Source organism: Ambystoma mexicanum, chromosome 13 (genome assembly GCF_040938575.1).
Source record: "Ambystoma mexicanum isolate Mex_15411 chromosome 13, UKY_AmexF1_1, whole genome shotgun sequence".
Taxonomy (NCBI): domain Eukaryota; kingdom Metazoa; phylum Chordata; class Amphibia; order Caudata; family Ambystomatidae; genus Ambystoma; species Ambystoma mexicanum.
In genome coordinates this window covers 207692589-207712183 of record NC_090938.1, presented here as the reverse complement: position 1 = coordinate 207712183, position 19595 = coordinate 207692589, and the positions used below count along the sequence as shown (strand labels likewise).

The 19595-nt window shown below is 45.3% G+C and overlaps 1 protein-coding gene across 2 annotated transcripts in view; it reads left to right on the top strand.

Annotated features, from left to right (window-relative positions):
- Positions 1-19595, top strand: part of ELAPOR1 (endosome-lysosome associated apoptosis and autophagy regulator 1) — a 550309-nt gene that overhangs the window by 325057 nt on the left and 205657 nt on the right. For both annotated transcript variants that reach the window (XM_069633660.1, XM_069633661.1), the window contains exons 6-7: positions 4386-4491; positions 7336-7485. In XM_069633660.1, coding sequence (XP_069489761.1) covers positions 4386-4491; positions 7336-7485 — 256 coding nt within the window. The remainder of the gene's footprint in view (positions 1-4385; positions 4492-7335; positions 7486-19595) is intronic.

Here is a 19595-nt window from a genome sequence, read left to right as displayed (position 1 = left end):
CCACAATGCAGTACTTAAATGATGTATTCCTGGTCCATTAACCTGCCAGGACTACCACTAAAGGTCCCTATCCTGGTAGACTCACCTGCCAGGACTAAAGCTCCTAACACTACTACAAGTACTCTGTGGGGAGGTTTACTTCAAACCTTTTAGAAAAGTCTTTCACTTTCAACAACATTGAAATTCACAACTTCTTTTGGAAGACAAGGTACATATTGGTGTTGTTTGTTCCGCTGTTGTATTTGCCACATGCAATGCAGGTTATGCTCCTCTCCTCATTGATACTTTCTACCAGGAGGGCTTCTAAGATATTTAACAATTAAATAGCCTTTCTTCCTTAAGAAAGGATTTAACTACTTCCAATGATTTGCTGTGCTATTGGACCGGATATCAGACAATAACATAAAGAAGACTTCTGCACTTTCATTTTTTCTGGAAATGCCCTATAGGCTCCATATTGGGATGCCTACACCTTTATGGAAGGCTCTATTAGCCTGTTCAACAATCACAAAACCAAAACATGAAAGAGTAGATATATGCGTGGTTTTTTTATATTGCATAATTGTTCAAATTGCTTTGTTGCTTGTGTTCAGTCCAAACAAAAGACTTCCTACGTTTTCCCACTCAAACTATACTATCTAAGTCACCCATACCAAAACAAACATAAGCAAGTCCCTCTAAACTCACTGCTGATAGTGAAATCTAGTGTTTTAACACAGGCCTCAAGGCTGTACAAGCAGTTGACAGGGAATACCTAACAGGACCAGCTTCCAGCACTCCTTGAGCGGTTTCCCTGCTGTCCCACGCTATGACTGCGTGACTTTGTGACGCACACTCAGTGATAGGAGTAAAAATCATGGCTTCTATAATCTTAACATAAAGTAATCCAATTCTTTATGACTGCGCACAACTTTGTAAACACACCTTTACATTTCGATGCCCTAGATGGCACCATTACTTTTACGTCCCATCCCCTTTCCTCCATACTGGTGGGACGTCCCACGGAACTCGGATCATGTTGCATAGCAGCATTTTCTAGAACTTTCTCGCACAGACTCTGGACTAAGAGTAGAGTTGTCACTAAGGTGCGTAATGTTTTCCTTCCCCCATGTCTCATGTGGTACTGATGTGGTGCTAGAAATCATGCCATTCAATATTGTGAAATATATGACATTTTACCCGTCCTTTCGACTTACGGTTATTTACCTTCATAATTAGATCTAGCAGCTAACTAACTGTTGGACCAGCTCCCTTTCCAATGTGGCAAAATCTTTTGCAAAAGTTTACCACAGGGGTATTGCTTCAGATCGCATAGTGCCGTCAAGTTTCCGCCATGCCAAGCCTTATTGTCTCTCACAAGGCATAGTCGGTTTGTCTTTATTTTCCACTGTATTCATTGTTTTTCAATCCCATGTTCTATCCCTGTTGCCCTGTGGGTGTTTTGAAACAGAATTGACTTATTGTATAAGCACATAACAAATGCACAATAAGTAAAATAGATTAAGCAATTAATGTGATTTCTAGGCCTAGCAAAGGTTTAGGACCCAATCAGAAGCAGATCCCGCAGTAGTCCTCCAACTTGAAATCTAAGTTCAGTTCAGGTTGGCTAAGATATTCCGCAGAGCTAAAGTCTCCTAAATCTTGACTACACTACATCCAAATCTTTAAGGCTGTATCAATTGCTTCATAACGAGCTGGTCTGGAAAAATCATGGACTCTACATTTTTGGTGCAAGGAATTGCAAATCTCCATTTTCTTATGCCAGCCAGAATTGTAACATTCTATCCAGTCTATCCGCCATCCCGGCTAAATAGCAATCAGCTTGGGGATTTTGCTTTGGCTTGATTCGCTTCTTTCCTTGATAGTCACACTTGCTTGGGGTAGAAGTCGAGTCCGAGGAGGTCCCCATTCTCTCCGATGTGCCCCAGGGCTTGCTCCTTTGTCCATTAATGTTTAATATGTATATGGAGTTATTGGGGGAATCTTTCAGGTGGTATGCCATGACTGTAGACGATACTTAACTGTACTCAAGGGTGCATTGGACGAGGACATACAGGTGCTGAGACACAGTCTCCAGGGATCAGAGGGTTGGGCGCCTGCCGATTATTTGACGATTACCATTACCAAAGTGGAGTTCCTGTTTTTATCAATTCCTCTTTCAGCTGTTGAGCATTTGATACAAGAGCTGGCACATGATTGTGTCAACCCTCCAATTTCCACCCCTGAAAGTCCCTTGGTTGAAGTATTCTCACCTAAATATGATTACAACGTCCTTTCATCGACAACCGTTTTTACGACGGGTGCTTTTCAAATTCTTTTCGGGGGGGTGGGAATGGGCATATAAAGGGTTGGGGGGTCGGGAATAACAAAAAATAGGTAGAGGATGGGAGGCTTTAAGGGGGAACCCTCCACAACAGCAAAAACTCATCGTAAAAACCCCTGTCGTAAAAACGGGTGTCGATGAAATGACATAGAAGTCTCATATCCAGAAAACTGCCTGCACTCCATCTGGTCCATCTTGAAGCACATACTCTGCCTCATTCTGCCCTGCTTGTACTTGCCTGGTCCTCCATGCTTTTCTAGACTGGTTTCACATACTCGGTTTTGGCTGCCCCTTTGAGGGGAGTGCTTCAAGCCGCACCCAGGTCGGTGCCTGGTTCAAGCCCTGGGTTTCTATTGCTGACTCTTTCCCCATTACAAACTTATTGAGGAACGTGTGTCCGAACTTGTACTAACATGTTTGTTTGAAGAGTAGTCCGCTCCAATGGAATTAAACAACCAGTGACAACCATAAAGCTACAAAGCGAGATTTTGATTTAATATAAAAGAAAAAGTACTCTGGGCACTACCGATAGATGTGTTATTCTTTCATTGATAAGTAACAGTGTATATCCAGTAAGAGTTTACTGGTGCAAGAATAATACATTTAGTATCTTGTGCGTTAGTGCCCAGAGTACTTTTTCTTTTGCACTTGATACAATTTTGCGGTGCTTACTCTGTATAGCATGCTCATCAATTTCGACTAGAAAATAGACACTAATATTAGTATAATCCTCTCTGTCTTCGATTCTTGGTGCAGAGTCGGATTACCAAAACACTTCATTTATAGGGGATTTGGATTTAATAAATTCATGACTATGGATTTAAAGCATTGGCAACTAACAACAGAACTATTTGAAATGTTTCTTTAACTTTTAAAGATTTTGCTTTCGACCATAAGAAACAAGCATCACATTGAAAGCTCTAAACGAGCAACAGGTTCAGTGTTGGCTACTTTAACTCCGACGTATGACCTCCATGGCCCTGAAGCAGCTCCCAAGTGGAGAGAAACATGTGCTGGCCAAATGACCTCACATTTGTAAAAGAATCACCATGGATTAAAATGAAAGGTTTTTCCACATTACTCCAGAGATTTCCTTTTTTTCTACAAGAACAATAGGTTTAGCTGTGGACAAGTGTACTTCACCAATCTCTCTTTAGGCGCACGTTCCTCGAGTTGTTATAACCTTATGTCAAATTATATGGTGCCGAGGAACGCTAGCTGTGATTTTGGAATGTGCAGCCTTTGAAATGATATACATTATTTCAAGTGTAGGCGCTCTGCGTTCTCTTTTAATCACTGCATCATTGATATGATAGGTTTTTTTTATAACGCGCTTGATCCTCAGAGGTTTCTAAGCGCGGACCCAGGAATCGAACCTGTGTTGCTCCGTGCCATCTTGCTTCCAAGGCGAGCACGTTGCCACTGAGCTATCCTCCCGAGACAACGACATTGACATTCGTTACCAATTTAAAATGGTATTTTTAACTCTTCGGCCCACTCATGCAACCACTTAACTAGCAAAAAATGTCTGGTTGTCTGGCAGGACTTTGCGGCCAAATTCAGCAATACATTGAAGAGTGTCTAAGCCACTCTGCCTTTTTTGGTGATACTGTTCTCTCGCTAACTATTACCTGTTAGTATGAGGATTACAACACGGAGCACGTTGAGACCTAGCTTTGGGCTCTAATTTTAGGGTCTTCACGACATGTACTTTGTTGTAGAGCTATACTGTTGCTCATTATTTATTATTTATTTTATTTTTTGCATTTATATAGCGCTACGAACCCTCAGGCGTCTGAGCGCTGCTTATTTACGACGGTGTATGGTGCTCATTTATTCCTCTGCTATAAGTAGTTGTTACGTTATTGGATGCATTATCCATGGTTAGGCAGCAGTTTGTCGTTTATATTTGTGCATGTATTTTTTGAGTTTTTGATTAATTTGTAACTTAGTAGAGCACTCTCGCACACTCAAGTGCATAGTTTACGTTTTATTAAAACAACAACAAAAAGATTGTTATCAATACTTATCATAATCAAACGACGTATGGTTTGTTTTTAAGCTGGACCTGACCCGAGGCAACAATGTTCTGTACTGGAGGACCACCGCGTTTGCAGTGGGCTTGAAGCCCCCGAAGCCTGTGCTGCTCAGATCCATCAGCATTACTGGTAAGTGGTCCGCCCCCAGCATTATTTCCCCCCCCCCCACCAGACTGCCACTCTCACCTCCTCCTTCCTGCGTTCATCTTTGCACATCTCTCAACCCCCTCTCATTATTTCCCACTTTCATGTCTTCATTCTCTAGCCCCTTACTTTTCCAATGTGCACTCTTCTAACGCTCCTTCCTTTCCCTGTCCTCTGAACTGTTCTTAGGGTTCAGGGGTGTTGCTAGGTCTGGAAAAGTACCGGGGTTATGCCAATGCCGGGACTGTTGGTATTCTGAAACTGCACTGGTCACCTGGCTACCCTCTGATCTCGGGCTCAGGAACCCTCCCCCACCAGTTGCACACATGCACTGCCTCCCTGGCATCCTCCGCTCGTGGGGACCGTTTTTCCTTATCCCTACAGCCCCCTACCAGCACTTGACACCTAATGCCTGCACTTACCCTTGCACTTGCCACCAGCTGGCCGCACTTTTACTCATTGCTTTTATTTATTCAATTTTTTTGTTTTTTTACTGTCGTTCCTATGTACTGCACTGCCCCCTACCCCTTTCCCCTTTCCCTGCACTTGCGCGATCTCAATGCCACCTGGCCTAGTAAGATCGCTGTCTTTGTCTTCCCTCTGTTCCCCCTCCCTTGCCTCGTCGCGCCTGGAAACACTTGTGTATAGGCATCATATTCGGGGCTAGCTAGCCTTTTGGTTGTACCCCCTGAGCTTCTATCCAATGCCTTTGTTAGGGGTTACACTACGATTTCCAAACTTTGCACACTGAAACTGAATTCAGTCAACCATCTTGTGGGTGGGAGAAGACCTCTGCTACGACCTATCGATGCAAACGTTTTGGGTGTGCAATCGAACAAAGTTGTTCCTGTGCTGGCCAAGCAATGTCCCCACACCCTACGGATGGGTGATTACTTTAATCACCTGTCAGTAGAGGACAGCACTGCCCTAGATATTGTATGTGTGCAAAGGCCCTCTCTACCATCGTGTTGACTGACAAGGCGCTGTGCGACATTCTTGTGGCCTGTGCTGCTGTGTGTACCATCTGCTAGGCACATTAACGCTATCCTTACCAAGCTGTGTTTGAGGGGTATCCCTGTGCGCCATCATTTAAGATGCAAAGATCTGTTTGCTCCCAAATGTAGCTGTAATCATCCTCTTCAGCAGTATTTCAGTGGTTGTCTGAATTCCTTTTCCACATCCAATTGGCGAAGAAACGGCATGCGCTATAAAAGGAGTGGTGGCAGTCCTTCCTTAGCTGAAAGCTGTGTGTCACAAGTCACAACCTGAGTCAATGTCATCCTTGTGCACCCTCTCCATGCTTAGAGAAGTTCTATGGGTGTTTGTGTGTGTGGGTTTGTGTGTGTGTGTGCTGCAAATGTGGTGAACTCCTAGTACACTTTCTGTGTTTAGCAGAGACACCACAGCATTGGGCATGCACCCTTTGACCAGCCATCATGATTGTGGTGGAACGTTTTGTAGACCGCCTTGGGTGTAGCATCCTATTGTGACAATAACCGCTGAGCCGGCGGGCCATTACCGGCTATGGTATTGCCCCGGGGCCTGAAGTTACAGGCCCGAGCATAGCGAGGGCCTTAACGGTGGCCCCGGGGGGCATTACTATAAGGTGGTAATGTCCCACCGGCGAGGCGGTTATTGCCATTGGTATTCCGGGGTTTGCAGGCTTGGGATATTGATTTTCCCGAGTTTGCAGCCCCGGAACACTAATGGCTGACGAAACCTTATCAAGCAGCATTTCTTTTGCCGTTTGAAAAGGTTTCGTCACAATACGTGTTGGTTCTAGGAACACTAGAACGAGCCTACTGCTCATTAATATGGAGCAACAGGGCGCTATTTTGGGACAAGTTGCTCCGTACTAATGAATGGGAGAAACATTTTTATAAAAAAAGACCACCTTGGAAAAGGGAGAAGGGGCTACGTGTGGTTCCTTCTCTCTTTCAAAGGTTGCCTTGAACAAAAAAAGAGTGTACCCAGCACGCGAACAACGTTCGTGCGTCCACAGGAGTACACTGTGGTATGGCTCGGAAACAAGCCAATCCACGTTTAATGTTTCTCGCGGACGCTCCGTGCCGGGTACTAATGGTGTATGTGAACTCTGTTCACTATACTGTGTGGTGAAGCTCTGCAACCATAACCCGCTAAATTTTAATCACGTGCTAGAAGTAACTCACTGATAAAGCACGTTTGACCATTAGAAGTTAGTGGGAGATGAAGGTGGCACATTCTCCATCTGAGGCCTGGGCATGATAATTACCAGTGAAAGAGCCTAACACCCTTGAGACTCCAACTCCATCAATGTGTAATATATGTTGTTGCTGTAGCTGTGTGGGCATCATTTAAACCCTAATCTCATGTTTAAGAATTGGGGGGCTCTGGACTCACTCTACTTCGTGGCTCAGCCTGGTCTAGAGGCATAACTGACATTGCAAGGTCGAAATGTTAGGGCAAACAAGGGGGCGGGTATCCCCTCACCATTTAAGTAGGGTAGGCTGTTTCAGGGGATCCTAGAGAGCGCAGGTGGCACTTGGGATTTAAATGTATTCAAGGTCCTCGGGTTCAAAATGATTTCAGGGGCTGGTTATCAGGATAGGAGTTATTGCTGTTTGTTTGTAGCATGCATTCTCTGAAAAATGGAATAAAAATATATGTGTTTTAAATGAATGTATAATAGAATTGAGGTCTTGAGAGGTGTCTGGATTGCTTGGTACATTTCATTTAATTAATCCATTCATTCATTCATTTTCTCATTTGTATAGCGCCTTTCACCATAATCTGCCGAAATGATCATTCTATTTTTCCTCTCCATCCTCTTCCCTATCCTTCTCCCAGGAGTGGCGTACACATCTGAATGCTTCCCGTGCAAACCAGGGACCTACGCCTCGAAGCGGGGTTCTCCAACCTGCAAGGAGTGCCCGGCGGGCTCCTATTCTGGCAAAGGGGCCACTTCCTGCCAGGAGTGTGACAAAGAGAAGTACTCAGGTAAAGCGTTCATGGTCTCATGCGGACACTGAAAAGCAGCATCCAAAGACTTATATACCCGACTGGCCCTTCAGTCATCCCAACTAGAAACAAAATAGTGCCTCTAGCACTTACCTAACACGCTGCGCGACCCTCCATGACAGTCTGAGGCATCAAAGCTTTCTTTGTGTCACACACAAAAGAGTCACGATTAGACAGAGCTGCCAAGGGGCCCCAAGTCATGCGGGGCACGTTGCCCCAGCCCTGGCGTTTAACTGTGCCTCTTGGGACTTGAAAGCCCCTACTGGCGATGGGAAAAACGAAACCGCAAGTCTCAGCTTTCAATGAGAAAAACAGCAGTGGCGCAAGGGGCCACACATGACAGGGGCTGCTTGGGAGCCATGCTTGCATTAACAGACTGCCAATGCCACGACGTGGCACAGTTCGAGCATTTACACACAACTCTAGCCATAAAAATACGCAACCCACACATAAACACATGGAACACAGAAAATAGCTTGCGTAATAAGCCACTAGAAAGGGAAGAAAGACTCTCTTGACTCTATTATCTGTGCCAGAGCACTGATAATTTATGCATAGGGACCATCCCATATTCCTTGTCAGGAGATGAGGAGCACAGTGCAAATTAAAGCCAAAATGGAGTAGAGCTCCAGCACCTCATCTTGTTTACGGAATCCATGGTAATGGCCATAGCACTCACATGTCGCTAAATAGGTATCACATCATTTTTTTCTTACTAATAGTCTTAGTTACATGTGACTTCATTTTGCAGTTGCCATACACTATATATAGAAATCGTACCAGTATTAAGCCTTTTTAAAAAGATGACATTCTTACTGCAAAGAGGGACATCGCAAACATCAACAGTTTCGCTCAATTTGGTCACTCCACATTTCAAGACTTTGTTTTAACCAAATCTTTTGATCACGTCCCACCCTGCTGGCATGGTTCCATCTAAACATGTAATCAGTTGTATGTAATACTGCACACCTAGAATTGACAAGAAGGTTTTTTTTTGTAATCTCCCCTATAATCTAAAGAACGTCTTGGTCATTTTCTTCCTACAAAGGCAAAACTGAGGGTTGGTGGCTTAAGCACTGGCAATTGCCCCGGATAACCCTCCAGACCATTGTATATTGGCCTCCTATGCCACTAAAGAAGGGATAAGGCCTGTCTAGACCCCACCCCTAAAGGGGCAATCCAGCCCAAACTGCTAGGTCACATCCCTTCTACACGAGACCACAAGCAACCCCAGACATGTTTCAGCCCCATTGGCTATCACTAGTGAGGTGTAGCTTTGGTCTCTAGGCACGTCAGGCTCAAGACCCACTTCTGGACATAGCCGTCCTCCTGGGGCGACAACTGCAAAAGTGAAGGTTAATCCATGGAGGGGTATGAATTAATCTCACCACTGGCAATTGCTCGGGACAGGCCTCCACACCATTGTTTTTCAAACCTTCCAGCCATCTTCTTTTTGTTTTGCCCCAAGTGGGACATATATGTCCCACTTGTGGATCCCGAGCTTGCCATGCCTAGGGACCCAAGTTACTGCTCAGGGAAAACAGCAAATGAGCCTGAAAGATGTCAGGGGTTTATACACGTATGGAGTGGACCCTGTACGATGCAGGTGGTACTGTGACATGTGTGAGAGCTGCTAGCATTTTACTTTAGGTCTGTGGACGTACATTATCCTCAGACGGTGCAGAATGGCAGCCCTAATTGTGGCAATGGCATAGGAGCTGCAGCCAAGCTAGGGAATACCGATTGATTGGCACGCGTATGAGGACCCACAAGGCTGTGCGAGCCTGTCAGCCAACGTAGTGGCGAAGGTATGCCTACCTACACAATCTGCATGAGATCGTTTAGGCAGGTTTAGTAGCCAGAGAACCGGAACACCGACCGCATGAGCACTGCATCCGCAGTTTTGGTACCATTAGGTGCGATGGAAATCTGCCAATGAGGAGGTGGTCTGTGTCACATGATTGGGCCGATCTGAATTTCATGGAGTGCAGCTAGTCCTGTAAAGGCATGCCCCCAGGATGTACCTTAGGATGTCAGTTTCTAATGTAACACTCTAAATGTATCTTACTGATTTCTGTTCATTGTGTAAAACTGTAAACAAAACAGAGGTTTCTGTGCTCATGGCCAACACTTTCATGAAAGGGGTGCTATGCTGGTTTCTTGACTCATTTCTGCACATCTGTATGGAAATCGAACTTCTCTCTACCTTTTTTGCTGCCCGACTCCCTATTGGATTATTTGGTGATGAGCTTTAGACTTTTGCAACTGCCAACCTTCTGATCCATCTGTTATTTCAAAGAAGGCGAAAAAACCATACTTAGAAATTCCAGGAAATAGTTACAATAATCCCTATATACCTTTCCAGCTTTTTGAATAAGGGGTCTCAGTTGGTTAACCTCATCTTTTCATATTCAGTTTTCATGCCAATTTTGCCTTTATTTTCTCCTATCCAATTGATTCCCCATTAATTCTTATGCAGCCCCATGCGGTTGCGTTTCCAAAACGGACAGCTGTCACTTTCCCTAAACTGGTGATGGTGCTGATTCTGAGGTGCGTACAGATGTAAGAAAGTGTTCTTTCTTGAAGGAGGAACACTTAACTTACAAACACCGTATTCTGATGATGAAAGAATGTGGTGCAGGGGCATGAAAAGCTTCGGCTTTTGCACGTGCCTGATTTACGGCTTGACAACTGCCCTGGCAACCATCAGGAATGCAGGGCAGCCCTAGCAACCATCAGGAATGCAGGGCAGCCCTAGCAACCATCAGGAATGCAGGGCAGCCCTAGCAACCATCAGGAATGCAGGGCAGCCATAGCAACCATCAGGAATGCAGGGCAGCCCTAGCAACCATCAGGAATGCAGGGCAGCCACATGGAGGGGATTCTCCTCCGAGAAGCACTGGTTTAGCCTGACAGAAAAAGAAGTAGAAATATGGTACCTTTGAGGTGCAGTTAAACTTCACTGCACACTTTTTATCTTTATAAATACAGCATTTCTTAGACTGCAGTAGCACTTTTCCACTTTAATGAAAGTTTAAGAAAACTTTCTCAAATTAGAAAAGTGGCCGTTTATTAAGAAAGGCTCACAATGCCACTGGAGCACATGTTTCCCCCACAATGCGTGATTTTAGAAGCTTTTGCTGCTGGAAAGCAGGACATCTCCCCTCCAATATTTTCACCAACCTCAGAATGGTGATGCTGGAAACTGGAGGGGACAATGTCGTATTTTCACAAACTTTTTATCACAAGCTCAGAATCAGGCCCCTAGTCTCACCGTTGTGTTCCATGCAACTGTGACATCATTGTTTTCTCAGCGGGTGTTTTAGTCTGAATGTTTTCAGTGGCTCACAGCTTCCTCTATGTTCTGTTAAAAGCAGGGGATTTTGAACACCCTTTTAGACTAACAATTGCTTTTAATCTGTCCGAGAGGACTTGCACCCTTTTGCTTAGCATGGTATGGGTTTTGTGCAAATATTTCCTTTAGGGAAAGAATAGGTTTTTCCTTTCTTAGGACCCACAGACCCACAATTCACCTGTGCAGAGTGGGCTTCTCCATCAACTTGCAAAGTGAGGTTCTTTAGCTGCAAAGTGAAGAATGTGGTGGTTCTGACTGACCTCTATGGGTTTCTTACAGTTGTCACCACTGTTGGCAAAGCTTCAGCAAGTCATCTGCTTTGCAGGGGTGCACTACTCCTCTTTCTGCTCTGCCTGATGATTTTGAGCATTCTGATTTTGCTGGGCTTACTGTGCAATGTTCTTCATGCTCTATCATAAGGATTTTGTAGGACACCATCTGCCATACGAAGGGTGCATTACAAAATAGGGTTCAGTACATGTACTTTAGATCATTTTTACCTTACTGCTGGTGTCATCAAGTCCGCTCCTCGAGAGTAAAAATCCCACCAGAGTTTCAGGATAACCACTGACTATGTCAATAACTGTTATCTAGATTCGCGTTCTCACGTTTATGTTGTGAGGATATTTTCAAAACATGGAATGGATTTGGATCTGCAAGGCTGTATGTGGAGACCTCTGCCCTAAAGGTTCGGTTTGACCTGGTTCTCTTGAAGGTCAGGACATTTATCCTCATACTTTTGTGGGCCACCCCCCTCAAAAGGTGTCACTATGTAGGTGGCAGGAGCCCTGGGCCCTTCTTTTAGTAAAGGCATGTGCTGCTAACAACCTTAGTGGCTCTTTTTATTAAGCCCAGGCAAAGCTACGCTTCTCTTCTTCTATCCCTTCATTTTTTGCATTGAAAGGCTGAGCACCGTAGGGTTAAATCACATTTGTCCAACAGCCTCCTTATGCTATCTGCACTCGATTCAGTTTCTAACTCTCTTCTGGCTGCCTGTCACACCAAACTATCGCTTTTGACACCATCAATCACTCTGTTCTACTTTCATCTATTTCCTATCAGTGTCTCAGGTACTATCCCACAGTGGTTTCAGTCCTATCTCTCTGACTGTTCTTGCTCTGTTAGATCCACCCAGGGCAGCCTTGCCGGGCAGCCGGCGAAGGGCAGTGGATAAGGGAAATTCCCTATTTGTTTGATGCCCAGCCCAACCCTCCAGATCCCACCAACCAAGGGGAACACAGAGAAGAAGATAAGAAAAAACCTAATACACTCAAATTTCTGCCACTGTGAGATGTTGCCACCTTCACATTTTTCCAATCTAAATTGTGCCACTCCTGCACTCTGACACTTTTAATTCTGCTATTGGAAGACTTTGACCACAATCAATTTTTCTGCTGTGAGATTTTGCCACAGGTTGCATTTTGCCACTTTGAGTTTTCCCAGCATGAACTTTTAACACTTTAAATTATGCCACTGTGCGATTGGGCCATTCTAGTATTTTGCCACTCTTACATTGTTCTACCACAAGACTTTGCCACTGTTATAGTTTGCCACTCACTTTAAATTAAGCTGCTGTGAGTTCTAATTTTGAATCCTGCCATGGTGGGACGTCATTAACTTTGTTTTATTCCACTGTGATTTTCTGTAACTTTAAACGTAGTTGCTGTGATCTTCCAAACTTTGATTTTGCCACTGTCATTTTGAACTTTGCCACAGTGAGACGCTCTTAATTTTGATTTTTACCACTATGAGACTCTGTCCTTCTGAGTTTTGCCACTGTGTGACTGTTACTTTGAACTTAGATGCTGTGAGTGTTCAACTTTGAATGTTGCCACTGCGAGACTGTCATTTTTTGAGCTTTTGCTGCATTGAGGCTTTAACTCTGACTTGTGCCACTGTGGGACTTTCTTAATTTTGATTCTGCCACTGTGTGAGATACTGTCACTCTGAAGTTTGCCACTGTGAGATTATGTCAGTTTGGACTTTGCTGCTGTGAGTTTTTAACTTTGATGTTTACTCCTGTGGGGCTCTGTCCTTTTGAATTTTGCCTCTGTGAGACTTTTATCTTTGAATTTTGCCACTGTTTGACCCTGTCACGTTAAACCTGGCTACTGCGAGTTTTTAACTTTGAATTATTTCCAACAAGAACTGTCCTGATTTGGTCTCCGTGGCTTCCCACTAGGGCAGTGCTGGCCTCAATTCTCTACCTCATGAGATGCCGAATAATGACTTACACCCATTCCACAAGGCTAGTATCTATCTATCTATCTATCTATCTATCTATCTATCTATCTATCTATCTATCTATCTATCTATCTATCTATCTATCTATCTATCTATCTATCTATCTATCTATCTACCTACCTATCTATCTATCTATCTATCTATCTTAAAGCATACAACATCCAACAATGACCAACAGCTTCAAAATAAGAGGTTACAAATGGCACACCAGAAAGGTCACAGATCATCCGGTCAAACACCATCCTCTCTCCTCCATGGCCCTCACCCACCCAAGCATTCAAAAGAAGCAACATGTAGCACCCCATACCTACCCCTTAACTATCCCCTCTGCACTCACCCATAGATTTACCCCCTCTCTCTCTCATGGCATCCAACAACACAAACCCTACCACCTTACAGCTGGTCTGACCCCCGCCCGCCCTTCCCTGATAAAAACTCAACTTCCTTCAACTCACACACCCTCAATCTTCAGTGGACACCTGACATACAGCCCTCTTTCAACAAACCTACTCTCGCCCGCTTCCAGAACTCAAGCTCTCTCGACGATCAAACACTTCCAACAATTTCACCACTTATCCACCATTGCTATTCACACAATTTGAGCAACAATCTTACATCCCCCTTCCAACCTCTCGACTAAGACTCAATCCTCCTGCCCTGCTAACAGCTTTCAATTCCACCCTTCCCATCAGCATTCAATATCTTCCCAAAAGACACTGGCCTCCTACCCAATCCCTTCTTCCCCCCTCAACCTCCATCCATTGCCCATTGGGCACACTCCACTCGCCACCTCTGACGCTAACTCAGTCTCCTCCTCCTTGCACCCACAAACCCCCACTGTCATCAACCCTACCATCCCTGCCTGCCCCATCTCCACTTACTCCCACATCTCTAACTTTCACCCCACATAACACCATTCACAAGTTCCACCTCTTCTAATAGTATACCCCACCTCCCATCCAAAATCCTCACAAGCCCCTTTGGCTGTTACTTCTCAGTCAAATCCTGACCTCTTCCCCTGACCCACAGCTCTTAGCTCATCTGCAGGATCTGCCCCTGCACACTCAATCTCCCCCTCCCGATATGACCCCCCTCCCAGCAACTCATCCACCATCATCCATCCCACGTAGCCTTTCAATCCAGCTCTCTCCCACCCACCTGGTCCACCTTATCATAAACCACATCCCCCTCACTTCAACTAACATTACTCTCTCAAATGCACCGCAGCCACCCCAAACAGATCCCCACCTCAACCCACTCCTCCTCTCTAGGCCCAACCCCCACCACCAACAACACAGTAAAACATATTGTGTGCGTCATGACTCGGACCGGACTCTGTCTCATCAAATCAACTCAGTGGTAAAAAGCTGCTTCCTCCACATACGCATCATCTGGTGCATTTTACTTTCCTGACCTTTCAACACGTTCACTGCTATTGTTGCAATCATCCTTTCATGCCTAGATTATGTCAACACACTATACTTAGGAGCTCCCACCTCACAACTGCAAAGATTCAGCATACAAAACAATGCCACAGGACTCCTCCTAGCTTTAGGCCCTAGAGAACACATCTCTCTCGCCCTCTGAGGTCTCTGCTGGCTTCTGATCGGTCGGCGAGCTTCCTCCAAGGTGAAGTGTATCACTCATCGAGCCTTTTACAACAAAGGACCTGAATACCTGCAGCAAAAATGTTCTCGATACAGGCGGAACAGAAGCCCAAGAACTGGCTCAGTACTTCTATTCGTAATTCCAGTGACCAGATCATCTCGTATGGTGGGTACCTCCTTCTCAATGCAAGCACCCACACTTTGGCACTCTCTCTCTGTAACCATCCACCGCGTAGAGGACCGCCTTGCCTTCAGGAAAGCACGAAAAACCTGGCTCTTCCCCTCTGCATAAGAAATCTGGGCCACTTGCCCAGCACGACAATCAACCCCCTCCCCAGCCTCATCCACCCTACTAATTCTCAACACCCTATTCTCCCCTTCTACAGCCCACACAACCCTATCCATCAGCCTTCCTTCCTGCACCCTAGCATTCATAATCAGAGCCACTTGCCCAGCACGGCAAATAACCACCTGATGCGCCCATCCTCAGCACCCCATTCCCTCCTCTCACACAAGCCATCTATCAGCCTTCCTACCTACTCTCTTCAGATCTGGCTGATCGAAAAGTGTCATCAAATGAGACTGAATGAATCAGGCTCTCCCAGCATAACTCTCTGTAGGCTTTCCTGGATCCCACCTGTTAGTTGAATTTACATGACTTTAGGCTCTCTTAACTTGAGCTGTCCTAGCACCCCATGGAGACCTCTCATTCCAGTATTTCATAATGTAGGCTTTCCTAACCATAAGCTTCTTTTTCCCCATATGGACCTTCCATCCACTCTTTGAAGCCTTCCGTGACCCGTCACGCACTAGTATACACTCGTAGGTACTCAGCCTCTCCATCAGGTTCCCCAACCTCGCCAAGCAATATGGACTAGACAGTCAGAACTCTCCCATGTGGAGAATCGGTCACCCAGGGGACTCAGGCAGGTGGGTGATCGGGGGGGGGGATTAGCATGTGGTTTCTCTCTAGAGAATGGGTACTCCAGGAGACTGGCAATCGCATGGACGACAAGCTTGATTTTCCATAGGGGACGATGCATTATCATCACCACGGTTGAAGCCAACTTAGCATTTTCTACTCAACAAAAAAAGATGGTACAGACAAGAGGATGTACACTGGTGGTAGCTGTGCCTTATCTTACACTTGTGCATGTGATTTGCACGCGGACTGTGAGGCAGGTGTCATGCAGATAACTTACAGCAGAGCCCTCATCTGCAGACAATTGACTTAGGGATTGACCGGCTTCTTACATCACCTTCACCCTCTCTCACGCTGCATCCCATAGAATACAACTGAGCCCCAAGAAAAATGTGTTCCAGTTGTCACAAAGCCCACTGACGCAGCACTGTTTCTTATGCCTTTGCAGTATGTGCTGCATGACTAAAAACGATTGCTTTAAACCTAGTCATTCTCTGCTTGTTAACAATTTGGCAATAAATGTTGTGACGGGCTATCCGCCACAAATAACCTTGCTGACTCTTCCAAGGGTGTTTATTTAAATAAATTGTCAGAATAGCTGTTTCTTGATTCCTCTTTGGGGTCTAAGGGACTGGGAAATAATTGGCTCTAGGGCCGCCCCTTTTCTCTATCTCAACTGCCCCGGGCTTGGGACCCACCTCCCAGCACCAGATGTCCCAACCGGGCTGTTAGTGACTATGGATCGGTAACCCCTGTTTTTCTCTCTTCTTACTACAACTAATGGTGTTCTCCCTAAGTCGTTGGCTATCAGACTCCTTAGGGAATTTCTAACTCTCCCTCTCCTATCGTTGGTTAGTTGCTGGGAAAATCGGGAATGGTGCCTTCGTTCACCCAATGTCACGCTCACACTTTTCACAGCCTCTCACTCCTGACCCTTTTCTATACTAAACTTTTTATGTAGTGTTCTTCCACCATGTCACTGCCCCTCCAATATCACACTCTGCCTTTCCACCTCCACCCTTCGATCTTGCTTCCTTTCCCACTCCTGTTCTTACTATGACTGATATCTCCCACTACTCGTCTACCTCTGTTCTGTCTTCTCCCTCCTTCCTCTCACCCACTTCTCTGCTTACTACTATCCCTCTAATCCTAACTCCTCTTCAACTGTATACCAATATCTACTCCTAACTTCTCACTCGCTGTCGCTCTTCTGGCTACTACCAGGACTACTGATCCCACTATGCTACTACCACTACCTCTCTCTGTCTCTAGTATTCCAAGATAAGGTGCACTGTGCACCACTCTCACTGTTACAGACCGAGGGACAGGGTGCCCTGCTCACCCTCTGTACTAGCCCCTGTTCAACCTTCAGGGACTGCCAGGGATATGGTGCCCTGCTCACCCATGGATATGGTGCCCTGCTCCCCTTCTACTAACTCCCACTCTAATCCTATGCTAGTTACTCTGTCCACCTACTACCACTACTCCCTACATCGCCATTACTGTACTTTTGGTCACATATTATAACTAGCTTTGCTTCATCTGCTTCACAATTTGACAAATCAGGCAGATAGGAAGAAGATCAAAATTCCTTCTGAGGCAGAGGTGGTTCTACAAGTCCTGAAAGCTGTTTATTACTTTAAACCAGGATCTGTCTCTAGAAGACGGACTCATAAACAGTTTGTTGGTTACGTTTTGCTTTAATGTCAACTCACGAAGTAGCCTGTTCCTGTACATTTTAGGACTCTCCACACTAGATAAAAAATTCTTATGTTTTTTCAGATCTCTACTTGTAGAGCAGATTTGCTTATTGACCTTCATAATATTCCTTACACAGAAATTAATTAAAATATGGAACTTGATGCCAGAGGTGGTGCAGATTTTCCTTGGCAGACATAACCCAGTCGGCTACTTACTGTCTTGACTTGCTGCGTCGTGAAGAGTATATGGGCCTCTGTCCCCAAGTTCCCCACAGGTAGAGAGAAAACTACTCCCTGTGCGAACCTTGAGGCCACAGGTGGTTGTTGTTTCACAGGATCAGACGCCGCCGAGGACCCCAGAGCTGTTGGAAGGAAGTCAGGTATTAGCACAAACAAGCACAGTACTTTCAAACAATGTAACGGTATTTCAAAAAGGGCTTACCTAATTTCAATGGAAAGGTGCTAGGGACTCTGAGGCTATGGTGCAAGGGAGCATCAGCAATCCATAAAGCCTAGTGCAAGAAAATCAGCGCTGGCTACACACCTGTGTGATCCTTGATGTATTTGTGGCACTATGGTAATCGTGGAACACGTGGAGGCACCGTAGCAGTTCAAGGAGAAATTCGAAGACAAGTAACAAACAATCCAATGGTCGAATCCGGGCAGCGATGGGTAAGTGGCAAAGCAGAGAAGTGGAATCCGAAACAATCTGTTAACAGTTAGCCAAAATCAAAAGTCTGTGAATCCGAGCAGAAACCAACAACAGTGTCCAAGGAGCAAGAACAACCAGTCCGTAATCCGTAAACTGAGGTCTTTGTTGGTAACCATAATCTATTCTGGATGAATGGCAACCCATCATGAAACACAGGATCCCACTTGGAGATTTGTTCGGGATGTAGCGAAACCCATGTACGGATTGACTTCAGTAGTGGTAAAGGGGGTATACAAAGCCAAATGACGTGTTGGTCTAATAGGCTTTCAGGGAAAACGGGCAAGGAGACCCCGCCAGGGGAACGAGACAATGCGTCTGGCTTTCCATGGGACAAACCTGATCGATGTTTGATCTGGAAGTCGAAGGCCGCAAAGAATAAATGCCACCGCACCTGCCGGCTATTGATACATTTGAGCGAAGCCAAGTCCTGGATATTACAGTGATCTGTGAATACCGTGATTGGATGTTTTGCCCCTAACAGGTGATTCCACCAGACTTGAAAGGCATCTTTGATGGCCAATAACTCTTTTTCCATGACAGTGTAATGGTTTTCAGTAGGGGAAAACTTCCAGGAATGAAACACCACCGGATGTAGCTGACCTGAAAAGGGACAATGCTGGGATAACACTGCGCCAAGAGCAAATGAGGATGCATCTGCTTCCACTATGAAGGGGAGTTCTGGGTCGGGGTGCTTTAGAACGGAGGCAGTGGTAAATGCTGTCTTTAATGCATCAAAATCTGCCTGGTGTTCTTCTAGCCACACAAAAGGCACTTTAGGGCTGGTCAATGCAGTAAGGGGTGTTACAATGGAGGAAAAATCCTGAATAAAACGCCTGTAGTAATTCGAGAAACCCAGGAATGATTGTAATGCCTTGAGGTTACTGGGCTTCGGCCAATCTAACACAGCACGGACCTTGGAATGATTCATGGATAGACCCCCAGGGGTAATATGGAATCCCAGAAATTCCACACTGTCGGTATGAAACTGACACTTCTCAGGCTTAGCGAAGAGTGAATATTGATGAAGACGAGACAAAACCTTGCGGACGTGTAGACATGTTCTTTTAGGTTTTGTGAGAAAATGAGGATATCATCGAGGTATACTGCTAAATATACGTCCAGCAAATCATGGAATACTTTGTTCAGAATACGTTGGAACATGGCTGGGGCGTTACAAAGACCAAAGGGCATAACCACATATTCAAACAGCCCATAGCGAGTACAGAAGACCGTTTTCCACTCGTCTCTGGGGCAAATCCTAATCAGGTTATATGCTCCACGGAGATTGAGCTTCGTAAAGATATTGGCGTGACTTAGTCTATCCAAAAACGGGGTGATCAAAGGGATTGGATACCGATTTTTTACAGTAATGGAGTTCAAGCGGCGGTAGTCCACACAGGGACGTAAGTCGACCTCCTTCTTGGGAACAAAAAAAATAGGGCTGGCCACCGGGGAGGTAGAAGGGCATATGTGACCAATCTTCAGGGCCTCTTGGATGTATTCCTTTAGAGCCTGTTCCTCCGAGGGAGACAGTTAGTAGATGCGTCCC